Below are 17,746 nucleotides of genomic sequence, written 5' to 3' on the forward strand. Positions count from 1 at the left end.
ATGTGGTGAAGAGTACAATTTTGGAGCTCGTTATTATGTAGTTTTATCCAGCCCCACATCACTAAACAATCCAGAAAACAAATATTTCGTTATTCCTATCACCAATTTCAATATCAGGCCAAATTTCTTGTTTTTCTTTCTTTTGTTTTAAAATCTTAAGCTTTCGCAGGGTTTGTACGCCATAATATCGTATGTGTTCCTGTTTTATTAATAATGCCACATAATCGATCAGGTACATTAAATTACCTAAGTCCACATAGTCGGATTCTTCTTGTAAAGCTAAGAGTTCAAGAAATTTCCCTCTTTTTACATAACTCGAATTTTCTCAACGTTTTCAGTAGGGCAGTCCGCTGAATACTGTTCACAGCCAGATGAATTAAACGTAAATATAGATCAAGAAATTTCCTCTAAAATTTCTTACAAGTTTTTGTTAATTGTGTTTCTAAACCAGACAAGAAATTATTGTATTACTATATCGATTTGAGTTATCGATGTTCACCAACCCCCCCCCCCACACACACACACACACACATAAACACTCTTGTTTTAATCAGAATATACAGAAATGACCATAGAATACGCCCACTGCCAACATAGCCGTAGCATCAATACGAATTCTAGGAAATAATTGAATTTTGCATGCATTTCTCCGCGTACAGGACGCAATAGGTGACCACTCAGGCTTTGATCAGAGCCACGTGTCCAGTAGTTACAGTTAAGAGCGTATAGTTACTGCTAATTCCTGAAACGTGTTTATACTGTATTGCAGCTTACAGTTGGCCACGAGATTATATCCAATGGAGACATGTCATTTTCGGAATTTAACAAAGTATTGTCTAAAAAAATCGATAGGTATATTTTCAGAAATAATGCGTAAAGAAATGAAACTAAACTATTAAATTTTGTCATATTCCTCTGTCCGTTTGTACGTTTAGCCGTATCTAATTCTCTTCTGGTATTTATTGGTTCTCAAAATTTTAGTACAGCATACACGAAAATTCCTGACATGATGCAATTTTTTTTCGATTCTTATGGTTCCATTTCTGTGTTGGTTGCATCCCACCCAAAAATCTGCACAGATTTATTGTTTATTAATACAGGCTACAAGATAACCCATCATTAACTTAATCCATTGTCCAAAATATTCTCACACGAAGGAATTTCTTCTCATCATGAAGAATAATACGTCTGCTTCTGGTAGTACAGATTTTTTGTCAAAGTTTACAAATGTTAATCGTTCCAATGGCAGTGTATAGAAAACTTTGTAGTTTGTATGTGACTTGTACAACACTAGAAGTTACTGGATTTTGTGTGTGTATTTCTTTCAGGATTTTGAGATCTCGACTTTTCACAGTTACCCTTACGAATTCCTTCCATCTGCATACTTGAAGACTTTTACGTCGTGTTTTTTTTTATTTCTTTTCTTTTTATTGGGCATTCTTCTCATGCTACTTCTATTCTCAGCTCACGTTTGTTACAGTACTACCGAATTCCAACAAATAACTTCTCTCCCTTCTTGCATTGATATTTCTCAAAGTCTCACAAACATACTCTATTTGTATATTATACAGCATAAAAAAGGTCTGGTTGAGCTTTGCAGTTATAACCATTATTTCAGCTCTGTTCTTTTATACACCAATTCGTCTTGTTCTTGGGTTTTATGCTAGAGCATCTGCAATATACCATGCACTGCAGTAATATTGTTTTCCCGAATATATTCACTATTGCTTTTTTTAACGTAACAAATTCTCATTTAAGCCACTGAATTGTGAATCGCGTGGGCATTTAATAATTTTTACTAGACAGCATTTACATTGTATATTTAATCCTTTAAGCCCAATTAATAACTATATATACCATATATTTATCATTAAATTATTCTATTTTAAATAAAGAGTATATACGTGGGCTTCATTTAATTTTTATAATAAACTTCGATTATTTTCCTACACAACATTAACCATTTTTTCTTTGAAGATTGCTGTCTTCTGGGTTGTTGCGACGTTTAGTCTGAAAAAAGTTTACCGACGTTTCAGAGCTTATCGATAAACTTCTATCAGACTACATGGCGCAACAACCCAGAAGACAGCAATCTTTAGACTCACCGCCGTGAAAACCTCAAATCCTACATTTTGTCTATATAATTGAGGCGTCTCATGTTTCCTATGCTGTAAGAACTGGATTTTTAAAAATATTATTAAGATAAATACCAGCTTAAGTGTCAATATTGTTCGGACATAGGACCTTATCTGTGATTATATACGATGGACGATATGATCTTGGGAGGTTTGCTTAAGCACGTATGACACAGAAATAGTGAAACGAGTATTTGAAGTATTTCAATTGAAAGATTTGAGGTTTTCACAGCGGTGAGTATGAAGATGTCATCGCCCTGATGACGGAGGCAGTATGTCCTCTGAAACGTTGGTTAACATCGACCAGACTACACAGCGCAACAACCCAGAAGACGGAAATCTTCATACTCACCGCCCTGATGACGGAGGCAGTATGACCTCTGAAACGTTGGTTAACATCGACCAGACTACACAGCGCAACAACCCAGAAGACAGAAATCTTCATACTCACCGCCCTGATGACGGAGGCAGTATGACCTCTGAAACGTTGGTTAACATCGACCAGACTACACAGCGCAACAACCCAGAAGAAAATCTTTATTTCAATTGAATTCACAGGGCGGAAAAACAGTAATGACTTATGAATTGTGGTCCTCCGGGAATATGGCGCCGTGTACTGTATTTGGTTACTAATATTTCGGAAGTAGTTATTGCCCCCGCGTTCAGGGTGGACTTAACAATCCTGCAAACTCAGGGAATAGGTTTCTTCGAGGTCGCGATCTTACATGCCACCTTAATCCACAGGACTACAATCGAAATGCAAACTACCACGAAAACCTCAAATCTTACAAAGGAATGTCACATATCTTATCTGTATCTGTCAATGGTATAAAAGTTTTTCGGTAAATCTGAATAGTTGAAAAGAAAGAGCTTACCAGTGCTGTGAGACTCACGACATCTGTTAGGGAAAAGTGAAATTGGTAGTGCAGTTGACCTCCTTAACGGCTACTGAACCCTGGAAATCACTTACATGAAATGTAAAATAAACTTCTTGGCTTTCGATTTTGTACTGACGTGACGTTTTATAATTTCTCTCTTTAACAATATTATTACGGCGGAGTGATGGACGATTCCAATATGGATGCATGCGTTCAGCGTGAAATGAATTGCTGGACGTTTTTACTCGTCGAGAAAAAGAAATGAGGACGAAGACGTAACTTCTGCCAGTAATTCACTAGGCAATTGTTTATGCCTTACGTCCATAACATGGAATATGCATTTTCGTCCTGTGTTTTGAATAGTTCGTGAACTTTTCGTCAAATGAGATTACGATATGGTTTCGAACAAAATTTGAACAATCCAAACTAATGGATGATTAACATATATTATTCCTACAAAAGTAATCTACGTTCGTGAAAAACATGGACAGAGACAGTATCTTTTGTTGTCATGTTTACAGCTGAGAGTTTATAAACAAGTGTTTTAAAGTACTGTCTCTGAATTTTCCTGTAGCTAAACCATGATATACAACGAAATTCCTTGGTATAGTCTGTCCACGTTTTGGATCTATGAACGTACTAAAATTATTGGGCGGAATGGTACTACATGCTACTCTTCCGTTAAATCTAAGGAAGGTATCCCATAAATTAACTGGTAGTTTGGAAATTTGTTTTCCATAAACTTCAAGGCACTAGCTCAAATTTGTTTATTTCATTCATTAAAAAAATACACTAGTTTGTCTGTTTCCGTGTTCCCCTCCCTCCCCAATGCATTTGCATCCGTGAGCTTTTTGCGTCGCCAGGATAAGTAAAGCAAAAACAGTGGGCTTCGAGAACTCGGCAGTCTGTCTTCGCCGTGCTACAGCGGCAACTTCTCTGACAGCACTTTCATGCTTGTACTCTAATCAGTATTTGGCTAGGCGGATGACTTGCATGCAGTTGGGACAAAAAAACTGACGTACTGCACCTAAACCGCATTGCTGCATTTATTCGATTGATTGTTATAACCACCAAATATTGTGTTTTTTTTTTGTAGTAATTTTAGTTTTTTCTTGCATCCATACACGTATTTTTGCTCTGTGTGTTATATAAAATAGCAATCTAAACCTGTTGAGCTGTGACCCCTTCTTGAAAAAGCTTATAAATGCTTATAAAATGAGGTTTAATTTTTTATGATAGATCTATAGCATGTTGAAATAATGCTAAAGTGTAATATCATTTTAAATATGCTAATGTTTTTTTCGTAAGTGACTGTGTTTAGAAATTTTATTAAATTTGTATTTTTGTTGATTTCCAATTTATAAATTTTAATTCGAAAACCATCAAGGCAACGTGATGCGGCACGTAATCTGCAGATGTATAAGCGACAATGGACGTTACTATCAGTTATTGATAATTATTAGTTGCATTGAGAAGCTGATGTTTACTCAGCTGACAAAGACATTTCCTGCATCTAATGAAACCCAAAAGTTTACAAGAGCTCGCCACTTTATGATCCCCGATATTGAGCAACTTTAATATTATCCAAACTCTTACACCCTGCTTCATTAATTTCCAGTTTAATTTTATCTTCAAATTCACACAGAGGATTCCCCAAGTGGTTGCTTCCCTTTAGGTTTTCGTGTTAAAATTGTGTTTGGATTTCACGTCTCAGTCATGCGTGCTATATACCCCACCTACCCTATCATCCTTGAACTGAAATTGGTAATAACATTAGGTAGAAAGAGCGAATTATAAAGCTGCAAACTATAATACCATTATGTGTATAGATGATTCAGTAGATTTCCACATTTCCAACTTTAATTTGACTCGGTAAATTTGGAAATGTGGTAGTCGGTTACACATAATCTGAAGTAAGGACTACTATTTGGTGTATTGGCCATCATTTACAGCGAAATCTATAAATTTTACAAAGCGCATTGTACCTTTATTTAAAAAGGTTTAAAACCTTTAAGTAACATTAAAATATTATTGAAATAATACTGAATATTTATATTGAGGCATAGATGAAATTGATGTGTTGTGCATTGTTTTAAGTTACATTATTTTACGCTTTCACGGCGACTAAACTCAATAAAGTCTTCTTTCACTTCAGACATCAGAACCCTGATGATGGTGGTTGAGATAGTTCCCGAAACATTGGTCTCTTCGTGTAACCTCTTAACGCGGTTAATCTCCCGAGAATATTTTAGTTAGTATTTTAATTTTTTATCATTCATGTCGTTGGTTACATTCACCGTTGTATTCAGTACCTCCTCTACTTAATACTCTCCCTTGTACGTTCTTTGGTCAGGTACAATATTCCTCAGAAAACATAGATAAATAAGGAAGAGCATAATAGTTTTGTTGCTGCCTGTATTCATGTACGCAGCACTTATTATCAGAGCTTTGCCAGCAATTTAAGCCTCCAAACACTTCGCGTCATCGTATTGTACACAGACATCCTCCGTCAGAATGTAACGTTTAATACGCAATATACCGTACCGAATGTTCCAGCTATGTACAGCGGTATAAGGCAAAGTGCTAAATGTATAGTACGTATTTAGCGCTTTGCCTTATACTGCTGTACATTTTGCTTTGCTAAGTCCTAAGCCGATTAAATATTCCGTTGTGGAACTGAGGTCGGGGTCGTCTCCCCGCAAAATTGTCGCTTAGCTCGAGGGGTGAAGTTCAAACACAAACCTCTGACGCCTCATCCCTTGCCTCTTGGCTGGAGACGGCCACCACAAGTCTGTGGCAGGGTGTAGAACCGCATTCTGCCTCAACACAAACACGTCCCTTTATAAATATACGAAACGCCCTGTCTGCGGTAATTAGTTCAAACGCAGAGTACGTCTTCTAAAAAAAATGTTGTTGTTTGGATAATGTATAAGCGAACAAGGTAATGAGGAATGTACGTTACTGTTCTAGTTATTTGTATTTAGCAGAAATATCAAACGTTGCCTTCCATTGGATAACACTTCTGTTTCGTACTCCCGAGGACCGAGGTAGAATCTTGCTATGGAGTCGGTTATCTGACTTAGGTTATTCGTGGGTTTCCTCAGTTCCTCCGGATATCAGTGATCGGACCTCGAATTAGACAACGACCGCTTCTTTGCGTTTTTCGGAGCTTTATTATTCATTAGAAACAGTGGATTATTAATTTTTAATAGGCTTTAAAGTTGTTTGCTCAGCTGACACGAAAATATCTCGACGGTACCTACTCATAGTCATAGATCGTTGTAGCTCAGAAGTAGTGGATCTCCATTCAGTTGCCACGTTACAGCGAGTTTTAATTAAAATGATAATCTCTGAGCAGCCTTCAATCTTTGTGTTCATCAAGCACACAATAAAAGTTAATGAAAAATATCCCCTTACAAAGATTCAGAAATGTAGTCTGAAAGTTCTTGACAATGTTGCGTTATAATATGTAAAAGTGGCATTTTGGATTTTGTCTATAGCCTGTATTTCAATAAGATTACGTTTTGAAAAATGAATCATCTGGTGGAAGACACAGTACTAAATAACGTACCCCATTCTGACTGACTCTAAATTAAATTAGCATCAGTGCGGACAATTTAAAACGTTATTAAATAACTAAACAAGAGTTTGTTTAAACATTTAGGTCAGTTTATCAGTGATAATTATGTATACCTGCTGATTCTACATTTATACTATTTTAGAGTCGCTCACAGATTTTATTTGCGTATTTAATTTCACTCTCAGAATAGAGAGCAACATTTTACTTCAATTCATTTATTTAAGTGTTTGCCAACAGCAAGAAGCCAATAACATGCAAACACTGATAATACATACAATAATAATGAAAAATAGTACACAAACAGATTAACTAAACTTATACATGTACAGTATTAAATATAACAGCCAAAAACAGGCAAGCCAAAAATAGAAACAATACTATACACAAAGAAAATAAAATAAGAAATATAAATAAAAACAAATAATCCACCTAGGGAACACTAATATAAATGTACATCGTTAAAGAAATACAAAAAAACAGATAACCAAGCTAGATCATCTATCAAGACAACCTATCTAGATCTTTTCCCTTATTGAGAACGTGTCCTCAAGGGAGACAATGTTTATGCTAAACACGTCCAAATATTTACATACGTCATTTGCAGCGATGACGCACCTGGCTGAAGGACTGTGTCTTAGCGCACTGCTCACACTAAAAGTAGAAAATTCTCTCATTTGCCTCGCCGGCACACGTAAACCTTTATATTTTAAAATACTTAGGCTATGTTCGTAACAGTAATGAATTATGTTTGAACCTCATTTTTAAATGTTCTTTATGTTAGGTTTTGTAGTGTAAAAGGTTAAACAGCCTTCAAAAAAATTTTAAACGATCTTTTTCATATACTCCGACATGTTTAGCTTTGTTGTTTTAGATAATCACACTATTAAAAATTATAACAACGACAATATTAAGCAAATTAAATAGACAAGAAAGAAGAATAAGATATTTATATAATACCCTAAGTTTTATTAACGCCATTCGAAGAGAATGCCTCTTTCGTTCAACTGTCTCGTGTCTCCACACCAGAAAAATAAAATGATTTAATATATTTTTGTCCCTCTTTGTAGGTTTCTTCATCCGTATATATTTTCTTCCGACGTTTCTCGTGTGCCGAATACCTTCACACATAGCAGGGTGAAGGGGAACTGTAAATTCAAAATTGCTGCTTGAAGTTTCTGAGGGTGAGAAATAGCTTTGGGGTCGTGTAAAGATAATTGGTTCTAGAATAGGGCAGTTACTATTCGAAAATCATCAAGGACTAGGATATTGCTGTGTCGATGAGAGGAATTGTGTCTGTTCAAGTGACATCCCCCCGTGGAATTTATTAAACTGTCAAGCTTACTGCAGACCGTCGCATCAGCTACTGTTTATACCTATTGAACTAGACTGCGTGCCGTATCTCTTGGCCTTACTGAAGCGATTATTATTTAATTTTATTCTTTCCGTTGAAAGTAAGTGTGATCAATTATTCAAGGACTAATCCTCATTAAGAAGTTGTAAGTTACTTAAGTATATTTGTATGTTTTTTACAATTGATATTATCTCCAGAAGAAACAGTGTGCAGCTGAATCAGTCAACCGAACACAGACAACATTATGTGCCTTATAATATGAATAGCAATTAACGCTTATCAGCTGTCAAAATGTCCTTTTCTAGCAGATAAAGGGTACAAAATCAAGATTTCATGGGACGTAAAACATGGAGTACCATAGCAGACATATCACTGTCTGCGATGTGCGTAACATTGATATTTCTATTTATTTTCATTTCTGAACAGCAATTTGATGTGTAGTATTTTCATAAGTACTGAAAGTGTGTAACAGTAATGTAATTTCCTTTCTTGTGTGAAAAACTATAGCCTCATTTATTTTGCATTAATCATACAATATTCGTGGTTGGGGGAGGCCTCAATGTTTTCCGTTCCTAAACTACAGAGGGACAGCCAAATAATTTTTGTGTTGGAGCAGTTTACATTGGAGCTTTCCAGGTAAATTTAACTTTATTTTTCTTCGGTCCGTTGTAATCCCTACCTTTAAATGATAGTCATGTAATAATTTATACATTTTATTTACAGTCACAATAATCCTATACAAATTTTGCACAGATTTAAGAAAAGAAAGATATTGGTAGTCGTCGGAGGCAGAGTCTGATTCATTACTTCCAACTAAGCACCTGTCAGAGTTGCTTTAATTGTTCCCACTCACTGTGACACTCTTTCAAGGTCGGGCCAGTAGGCGTTCTGCTGACCGTCGTCATGCGGAAGAACTGACCACATGTATACACTAGTTCTTGATGGGGAGGAGGGCAATAGCTGTCAGGATATGCCTCGTCTCGAGAATTATCTTGTTCTTATCAGCTAGGATGGCTGGCTATAGATCTCTTTGCCAACGCCAGAAATTGTCGTCGGCTACAGCGCGTGACACCTTTTCGAACATTATGCAACTAAGATGGGACGAGACCTCTGCCGACAATCACCAGACAAGCGCAGGTGTTTTCTAACAAGTGCACGAGAAATCTCATCTTGCTCATACCGGGTGTAATTCACGCGCTCGTGGGTTGGAGTGGTCTTCAGTCCATTCCACTAGGGCATCCACCACTCCCCGACACGAGGTGTATGAGATCTCCCGTGCACAGCTGAGACTACAGACGTCAGTTGCTGACGAGGACTGGTCCCAACTCGATCACATCACGGTCACAACTAAACAGCGTGGAAAAATTCTAAAGGCTACATAGGGCTTTCTTATCTGACAACAAAGAGATGTCAAAATCACTCTCAGAGTAGATCATCTAAAAGTACGACTACGGGGTTGGAGGCTTCCTGGGCTCCACGAGCTGTCGATCCTAGGATGGGTCCCCCGTAGATCGATCTTGAGAACGATTTAGGACCAATCTTACTGCCTGTCCCAAAGTGTGGTCATTATACTCTGAGAGTAACATTCTTGCTGGATGTCAATTAAATGTGCGTAATCACAGGAGGCGATGTTGCTGTTTCTTCTGCGTGGATTACATGCATTTCTACTGATACCTGGTGTAGCGCTGGTGATTCTTGTGATGGTATGTAAAATATTTGTGATGTACTATCTGAGATGGAATCCTTCTTGATTCCTGTGTTGGAAGGTGCATTTATCGTACTCAGTGTCGAATTATATGATGATTCACTAGTAGTCCTGTAACACAGATTGAGATCACAGAGATAAAGAAGATTATAGTACGCGGGTGATTGGGGACCTATTGACCCACGCGACTTCAGCTTATTGCCAGGCAACCAAATACACCTCGGACGCATTGAAAGTGTTAATTCTAAAGCAATTACCCGAAACGTTTAGAAACTACAAAACCTTGTACTAAATTAAAGGCATTTGAATTTGAAGCTTAAAATTAATTACATATAGCAAATTTTGGAACAGATATTTTTCAGCCGTGGTTGACATTGAATCGTACAGTCTTCAGAAGTTGAGCTACGTTTCGAAGTTACGTGTTGAATCCAGATTATAGTTACGCCACCTGGCTGTTACAATAATCCTCTGTGAGATGGTCTTAATTTTACGCAGAGAATTTTATTTTCATTTAAATTTAGACGTTTTCTTATCGTAAAATATAAAAATCGTAATTTTTCCGTTCCTTAGCGAAATTTTCTCGGAATTCGAAACATCTGTTAACCAACACAAATGTTTGAAGCAATATATAAATGTACTTACTCATTTAGCCACGATTTTGATAGCAGTAACTCCCAGAATATGAAAATTAGTAATATCACCGTCAACATAATCAGCCCTCCAGTTCCTGCAGCTAACATCAGGGTGGTATATTGTTCGCTGTTATTTTCCATCTGAAAGATTAAAACAAGTGATTGTACGGCTCATAACGAAGAAATTATTCTCTGTGTACCATACCATTAGCTATGAAGTGGGCTGTAATCGTAAAGTTGTAGATGAAAGATGCATACACAGTTTTAGTCAGAAGGCCTGGTAGTATGATGCGTTTTGATAATCAAACGTAGACTTTATGATAATATTAAAATGAATATTAAATTGTATTTTAGAGTGTGGACGTGTTAGAATAGGGAATCAGATTATTAACTGTTGTATGTTGAAAAAAAAATATTTTCGCCTGTTCATGTCGTTATTTGAAACGAACTAACGACAAATGGTCATTGCGCTTTAAGTTATGCGTTTTTCTTCAAAAGACTTCAATCGAAACTTTACTACAAACTTAATAATATGACATACTTAAGCATCAATTGTCACAGACATACCAGCCCATCAAATATATGGAACAATTTTCTCCCAGCGATACAGTTGGTAATTCACGTTGTTTTCAGTTATTTTTGTAAATATATTAATAAAGAATTGAATTGAATTGAATATTTCAGAAATATGAATTAAGTCACCACTTACCTCCTTAAGATTACATTTCTAGTAAATTATTCGTATATCGTTCAGACATTCCTCTTTTCTACTGAATTTCAGTTCAAACTGCCTGTGTTGCAAGCGTTTCCTGGGTAACGCCAGCAAACTGTTTGTAACAATGCGTAACAATGTACGAGGATAATAAGAGACTGCGACAATGAAATGGAAACTAGATGTTAAAACAATGTGGAAGTACAAAACGATAAAAAATATAATTACAGCTTAACGTATTCTGGATAACAAGCGAATTGAATTTCTTATTAAATTTGTAGTCTATAAATAGAGTTGACATTGGTTGGGAAATACATTGTTCTGGGTACTGAAATCTATGAACATTCCTCAAAAATGAAAGAAACACACGCAAATTTACCAAGTGTTTAGTTTTATTTACGAACATACTTTATTTAAACTTGTAAAAACTTACTAATAACAGAAGTGTTTATCTAAAATTTTACAAAGAAAATGTTATTTTTATGAAAATATTTCAAAGGATAATAATACCCCTCTGTTTTATAATTTTTGATTTCACCTACAACTGATTTGATACTTTATATAATGTCAGTTTTGTATTATTCCTTTCCGTTAAACATTGCATTTTACATCAGATTTTCTAAATAAATTAGTAATCTTCGTCCAAACCAGACAAAACACTGTTAATCCAATCCTAGCTAAAGACCGCATTCACCACTTCACCAAAATTTACTATCGTCTTGTTCCAAAAAACAATAGATTGGCCGGCTCCAGGGCTCTCTGCCAGAGCCGGAAATTGTCGTCGGCTACAGCGCGTGACACCTTTTCGAACATTATGCAACTAAGATGGGACGAGACCTCTGCCGACAATCACCAGACAAGCGCAGGTGTTTTCTAACAAGTGCACGAGAAATCTCATCTTGCTCATACCGGGTGTAATTCACGCGCTCGTGGGTTGGAGTGGTCTTCAGTCCATTCCACTAGGGCATCCACCACTCCCCGACACGAGGTGTATGAGATCTCCCGTGCACAGCTGACACTAGAGACGTCAGTTTTCTGATGAGGAATGGACCCTACTCGATAACACGACGGCCACTTGCAGCCGGCGATAAAGCAGCGTGAAAAATTCTAAAGGCTGCATAGGGCTTCCTCATCTGACAACATTTGGATGTGAACATCACTATCAGAGAAGATCATCTAAAAGTACGACTTCGGAGTCCGAGGCCTCCTAGGCTCAACGTGCCGCCGATGTTCCCCATGACGAACTGGTCCCACGTAGATCGAACTTGAGTACGATTTAGGACCTATTTTACTGCGTGTCCCAACATGTGGCCATTATACTCTGAGAGTAACATTCTTGCTGGATGTCAATTAAATGTGCGTAATCACAGGAGGCGATGTTGCTGTTTCTTCTGCGTGGATTTTATTTGTTTCATCCGATACGTGGTATTGCGCTAGTGGTTCTTGTGCTCGTATGAAATATATTGATGATGTACTCTCTGTGATGGAATTCTGCTTGATTCCTGTGTTGGAAGGTGCATTTATCTTACTCACTGTGGAACATTGTGGTGATTCACGAGTAGTCCTGTAATACAGAATGAGATCACAGACATAGAGGAGATTATTGTACGCCGATGATGGGGGGGATCCCTTGGCTCAGGACTGCTGCTTATGTCCGGGCAAGCAATTCCACTACGGACGCATTGAAATTGTTAGTTTTAAAGTAATTACCCGAAATGTTTTGAACCTACAAAACATTGTATTTAAATTAAAGGCATTTGCATTTGAAGCTTAATATTAATGTCACATAGCCGATTTTAGAATGGATATTTTTCATCTGTATTTGATATTTGGTCGTATAGACTTAGAAGTTGACAGACGTTTCGGAGTTGCGTGCTGAATCCAGATTATAGATACGCCAACTGACTGTTACTTTAACCCTCTGTAAGGTGGTCCTGAATTTACGTAACGAATTTTATCTCTTTAAATTTAGACGTTTTCTGATTGTAAAATATAAATAATCTTAATTTTCTCCGTTCCATAGCAAAATATTCTCGGGATTCAAAACGTTTGCTTACCATCGTAAATATTGAAAGCAATGTGAAAGTGTACTTACTCATTTTGGCCTGAATTTGTTCGGAAATTATCGTTATATATCAGAAACAAATATGTCAGTAACAACAGAATCAGCACTCCAGTTCCTGAGGCTAACACCAGGGTGTTTTCGAATTCGCTGCTATTCACATTAATTTTGAAGTCAACTTTCATCTGAAAGATTAAAACAAGTGATTGTTCGGCTTGTAACGAAAACATAATTCTCTACACTTACTGTATGTACCATTCCATTAGCTGTGAGTTGGGCTGAAATCATTATTTTACAGATGAAAGATGTAAAAACAGTTTTAATCACAAGGCCTGGTAGTAGGACCAGTTTGGATAATCAAACGTAGGATTTATGATAATATTAAAATGAATGTTAAACTGTATGTGTGAGTTTGGACGTGCTAGAATAGGGAATGAGATAATTAACTATTGTCTGTTGAGAAAAATCTTTTGTCGCCTGCTCATGCCAGTTTGAAACGAACTAATGACAACAAGGTTATGGCCCATTTAGTTATGCGTTATTGTTCAACAACCTTAATCGAAACTTTACTGCAAAGTTAATTTTATAATTACTTGTATATGAATTACTCGTCTCACACACACACACACGCCCATACAATATACAGAGCAATTTTTACCCATCGATAAAGTAGGTTATTCATGATTGTTTGTTATCAGTGATTTATATAAATACTAGAGCAGAACGCTCCTTTCGGAGCTTCCCGGGGGGGGGGGGTCGATTTTTTAAAACGCAACCAACCTTGTGTAAAAAACTAAACAACCCACCCCCCGAATGGAGGCTTAAAACAATTGACCAACCCCCCTTCGGTGGGGTTAGTTTAGTGTCTCATTAAGTGTTTTAAATCTTGAGTAAGAAACTAAACTACCCCCCGAATTGGGGTTAAAACAACTGACCAACCCCCCGAAGGGGGGTTGGTCAGTTATTTTAACTGTTGTTGTTTTAAACACTTGGCAAATCCCCCGAAGGGGAGTTGGTCAAGTGTTCAAAAATCTTAAAATCCTAAGTAACATACTAAACTAACCCCCCCTTCGGGTTTAGTGTCTCATTCAAATGTTTTAACCCTTGAGTAAGAAACTAAACTAACCACCCCGAATGGGGGTTAAAACACTTGAGTAAGAAACTAAACTACCCCTCCCGCCCACAGTTCTTGTTCAGTCAACTTTTTACGTCCAGCCCCACCCTTGCAAATCTTCGTCTTAAAATCGATCATAAAGTCAGTTTTCATAATAGTTTTCGTAATCGTAATATATCGAATGAGTATCAGTTTACCTTGTTGGAGTTGGTACTTCAAATACTTGAAAACGTCTTCTTTCACTTTTCTGATGTTTTAGGCCAACTGTCAGTCAATATTCAAGAATGCGAACTGCTCCTTCTGGAGCAGTGATAATGCGACTGGCTTGATATTTTTTGATTTCTTTGTTGTGAAGCGTTATTTGTTTACTCGGCATTGTTGTGTTCCACAACAATGCCGTGTAAACAAATATCTGTTGACATTGTTGATGACGTCATTTTTTGACGACAACGAGGAATCACAAATTTTTATAGTAGAAGATACTTTATAATTATAATTTAAGTCACCACTTACGTTCACATATCGTTCAGACACCCTCTCTAAAGCTGCTTTCAGTTCAACTGCAGGCGTTACGTAGGTAACGCCAGCAAACAATTTGTAACAACGCGTAACAATTTACGAGGAGACTAAGAGACTGCGACAATGAATTGAAAACTAGATGTTAAAACAATGGGGAAGCAAGAAATTGACAGTGGAACCACGGTTCCGGAGAATCTGATGTAAATACGTCTTTGTATTTAAATTATATTTAGGCAACAAATACATTGAAAGGAAGTTTATATATTAGCTTTATTCTAAATATTCCCTTTATATATGCTTTACAATTGAGTAAAGTTTGATTAAGACATTGCTTATTTAATTATCCCATATACATTCAGCATTAGTTTTTGGTATTTTTTTGGGAACTCCGGGTTCATTATTTAATACTTCTATTTTTTACGTTTTCTGTACTGTCTCATATATTCTGCATTACGGACTCTTTTAGCTTCAATGTCATCCATCTTGTTATCTCTACATAGTATGACGCAACACGCAAACACAGCAGTAGCGTGAAGTGCGATGCGCCTTTATTTGTATAAATAAATGTTTGTAGAACCTAAACCATTTGTGATATGTAAAATCTGAAAAAGGATATGAAAAGCTCAAGAGGTAATACGTATTTCGTATGCAATATGTCCTGATCAATCTCTTACGGTTTTCGAGAGGCGGGCGCTTAACGCGCCAGATGCATTGAAAATTGTACACATTGGTTCATAAAAATTACAATAAATGTATAAACAATTATAATTACAATAAAATACATTACTGATTCTGAAAGGTCCTTATTTACTGATCATTTTACATATGGTTAACATTACTCTTATTCTTACCATTCCTGAGGAATGAACATTTAAATGTGACTCGAAGATGGATTTTACACATTTTCGTAACTAACGCTGATTTTGGCGAATGACCCGTCCGTATAGTTACGTCAAAAACGTTAAAAAATATAATTACAGCTTAACGTATTGTGGATAAAAATGCAAAATGAATGCCTTGTTAAATTGTTAGTCTATTATTAGAGTCATGATGATGAAAACGTTAATTAGAGTTGACTTTTTTGGGATATACAGTGTGTCCACAAAGTCCCTTCGGGGTTTTGAAAAATTGTGGCGCGCAAACAAATTGAGCTAGCCACATGCGGTTTGTGGCAGATTATAATGAATTTCTGGAAATTTTTTATTGACCTCAGTAGACCTCAATATGGGATCCATTGGTAGCACAGAGAACGTCCAGACGATATTTGAGCTCTTAGCCGGCTCTAGAGCTCTCTGCCAGAGCCGGAAATTGTCGTCGGCTACAGCGCGTGACACTTTTTCGAACATTATGCAACTAAGATGGGACGAGACCTCTGCCGACAATCACCAGACAAGCGCAGGTGTTTTCTAACAAGTGCACGAGAAATCTCATCTTGCTCATACCGGGTGTAATTCACGCGCTCGTGGGTTGGAGTGGTCTTCAGTCCATTCCACTAGGGCATCCACCACTCCCCGACACGAGGTTTATGAGATCTCCCGTGCACAGCTGACACTAGAGACGTCAGTTTTCTGATGAGGAATGGACCCTACTCGATAACACGACGGCCACTTGCAGCCGGCGATAAAGCAGCGTGAAAAATTCTAAAGGCTGCATAGGGCTTCCTCATCTGACAACATTTGGATGTGAACATCACTATCAGAGAAGATCATCTAAAAGTACGACTTCGGAGTCCGAGGCCTCCTAGGCTCAACGTGCCGCCGATGTTCCCCATGACGAACTGGTCCCACGTAGATCGAACTTGAGTACGATTTAGGACCTATTTTACTGCGTGTCCCAACATGTGGCCATTATACTCTGAGAGTAACATTCTTGCTGGATGTCAATTAAATGTGCGTAATCACAGGAGGCGATGTTGCTGTTTCTTCTGCGTGGATTTTATTTGTTTCATCCGATACGTGGTATTGCGCTAGTGGTTCTTGTGCTCGTATGAAATATATTGATGATGTACTCTCTGTGATGGAATTCTGCTTGATTCCTGTGTTGGAAGGTGCATTTGAATTTGAACGCAGTATCTCGATAAATATCCAAATTATATATGTCAACATCAGCAGAATCACCGTTCCAGTTCCTGTAGATAGCAGGATGGTGTTGTGGAGTTCGGTGCTATTCGCATTAACTTTGAAGTTAAATGCCAACTGGAAGATTAAAACAAGAGATTGTACGGCTCATAACGAAAAAATAATTCTCCATACCTAATATTTGCGAATTTGTCTGTAATCATAATTTTACAGGTGAAAGATATAAACACACTTTTAGTCAGAAGGCCTTTTAGTATGACGTGTGTGGAGAATCAAACGTAGACCTTTTGATAATATTAAAATGGATATTAAATTTTGTGTGAGAGTGTGGACATGTTAGAATAGGGAATCAGATAATTAACTATTGTCTGTTAAGAAAAATGTGTTGCTGCTTGGTTATATTATAACGAACTTATGACAACATACTTCTGGCCATATAAGTTAAGCAATATTGTTCAGCAGACTTGAATCGAAACTTTACTGCATATTTAATAATGTAATTACAAGCATATTTACCTCTCGTCACAAACATACACGCCGATACAATATACAGGACAATTTGTTCTCTATTGATAAAGTAGGTTATTCGTGATTGTCTGTTATAAGTTATTTTCATAATTATGCTTCATAAATATAATCTAAGTTACCACTTACGTTCATATCTAGTTCAGACATCCCCTCGAGCTGTGTTCAGATCAACTGTAGGTGTTTCTTAGGTAACGCCAGCAAACAGTTTGTAACAATGCGTAACAATGTAGGAGACTAAGAGACTTCAACAATGAATTACGTCAATAAATTACGTCATCAACAATGTCAACTATAAACAAACTCGGCATTGTTGTGGAACACAACAATGCCGAGTCGAAAGGAGCGTTCTGCCCTAGTTCTGAATAAAAGGCGAATTGAATTTCTTATTAAATTTGTAGTCTATAAATAGAGTTGACTTTTGTTGAAGAAAACATTGTTCTGGGTACTTAAAT

The 17,746-nt window shown here is 37.0% G+C and overlaps 2 protein-coding genes and 2 long non-coding RNA genes across 7 annotated transcripts in view; 1 reads left to right on the forward strand and 3 right to left on the reverse strand.

The window, feature by feature from the left end:
- The window catches only part of csul (protein arginine N-methyltransferase 5), a 546,076-nt gene that overhangs the window by 502,022 nt on the left and 26,308 nt on the right, over positions 1-17,746 (forward strand). The gene's annotated exons all lie outside the window — the stretch shown is intronic.
- LOC110828471 (uncharacterized) lies at positions 8,645-11,113 on the reverse strand. Its single transcript, XR_002542688.2, has 3 exons — positions 10,991-11,113; positions 10,292-10,422; positions 8,645-9,760 (listed from the first exon to the last, which is right to left on the reverse strand). It is a non-coding gene; the product is annotated as an uncharacterized LOC110828471 (long non-coding RNA).
- On the reverse strand, positions 11,415-14,725 carry LOC110840959 (uncharacterized). The gene is made up of 3 exons (XM_087347253.1): positions 14,683-14,725; positions 13,089-13,240; positions 11,415-12,557 (listed from the first exon to the last, which is right to left on the reverse strand). Exons 2-3 carry the CDS (start codon positions 13,238-13,240, stop codon positions 12,344-12,346), a joined length of 366 nt encoding a protein of 121 aa, XP_087203379.1. The 5' UTR covers positions 14,683-14,725; the 3' UTR covers positions 11,415-12,343.
- Positions 15,438-17,616, reverse strand: LOC147874045 (uncharacterized). Its single transcript, XR_015534728.1, has 2 exons — positions 17,421-17,616; positions 15,438-16,883 (listed from the first exon to the last, which is right to left on the reverse strand). It is a non-coding gene; the product is annotated as an uncharacterized LOC147874045 (long non-coding RNA).

Source organism: Zootermopsis nevadensis, unplaced genomic scaffold (genome assembly GCF_977971745.1).
Source record: "Zootermopsis nevadensis isolate Lab colony 2312 unplaced genomic scaffold, Znev_1.0 Znev_ptg000011l, whole genome shotgun sequence".
In the NCBI taxonomy this organism is placed as follows: domain Eukaryota; kingdom Metazoa; phylum Arthropoda; class Insecta; order Blattodea; family Termopsidae; genus Zootermopsis; species Zootermopsis nevadensis.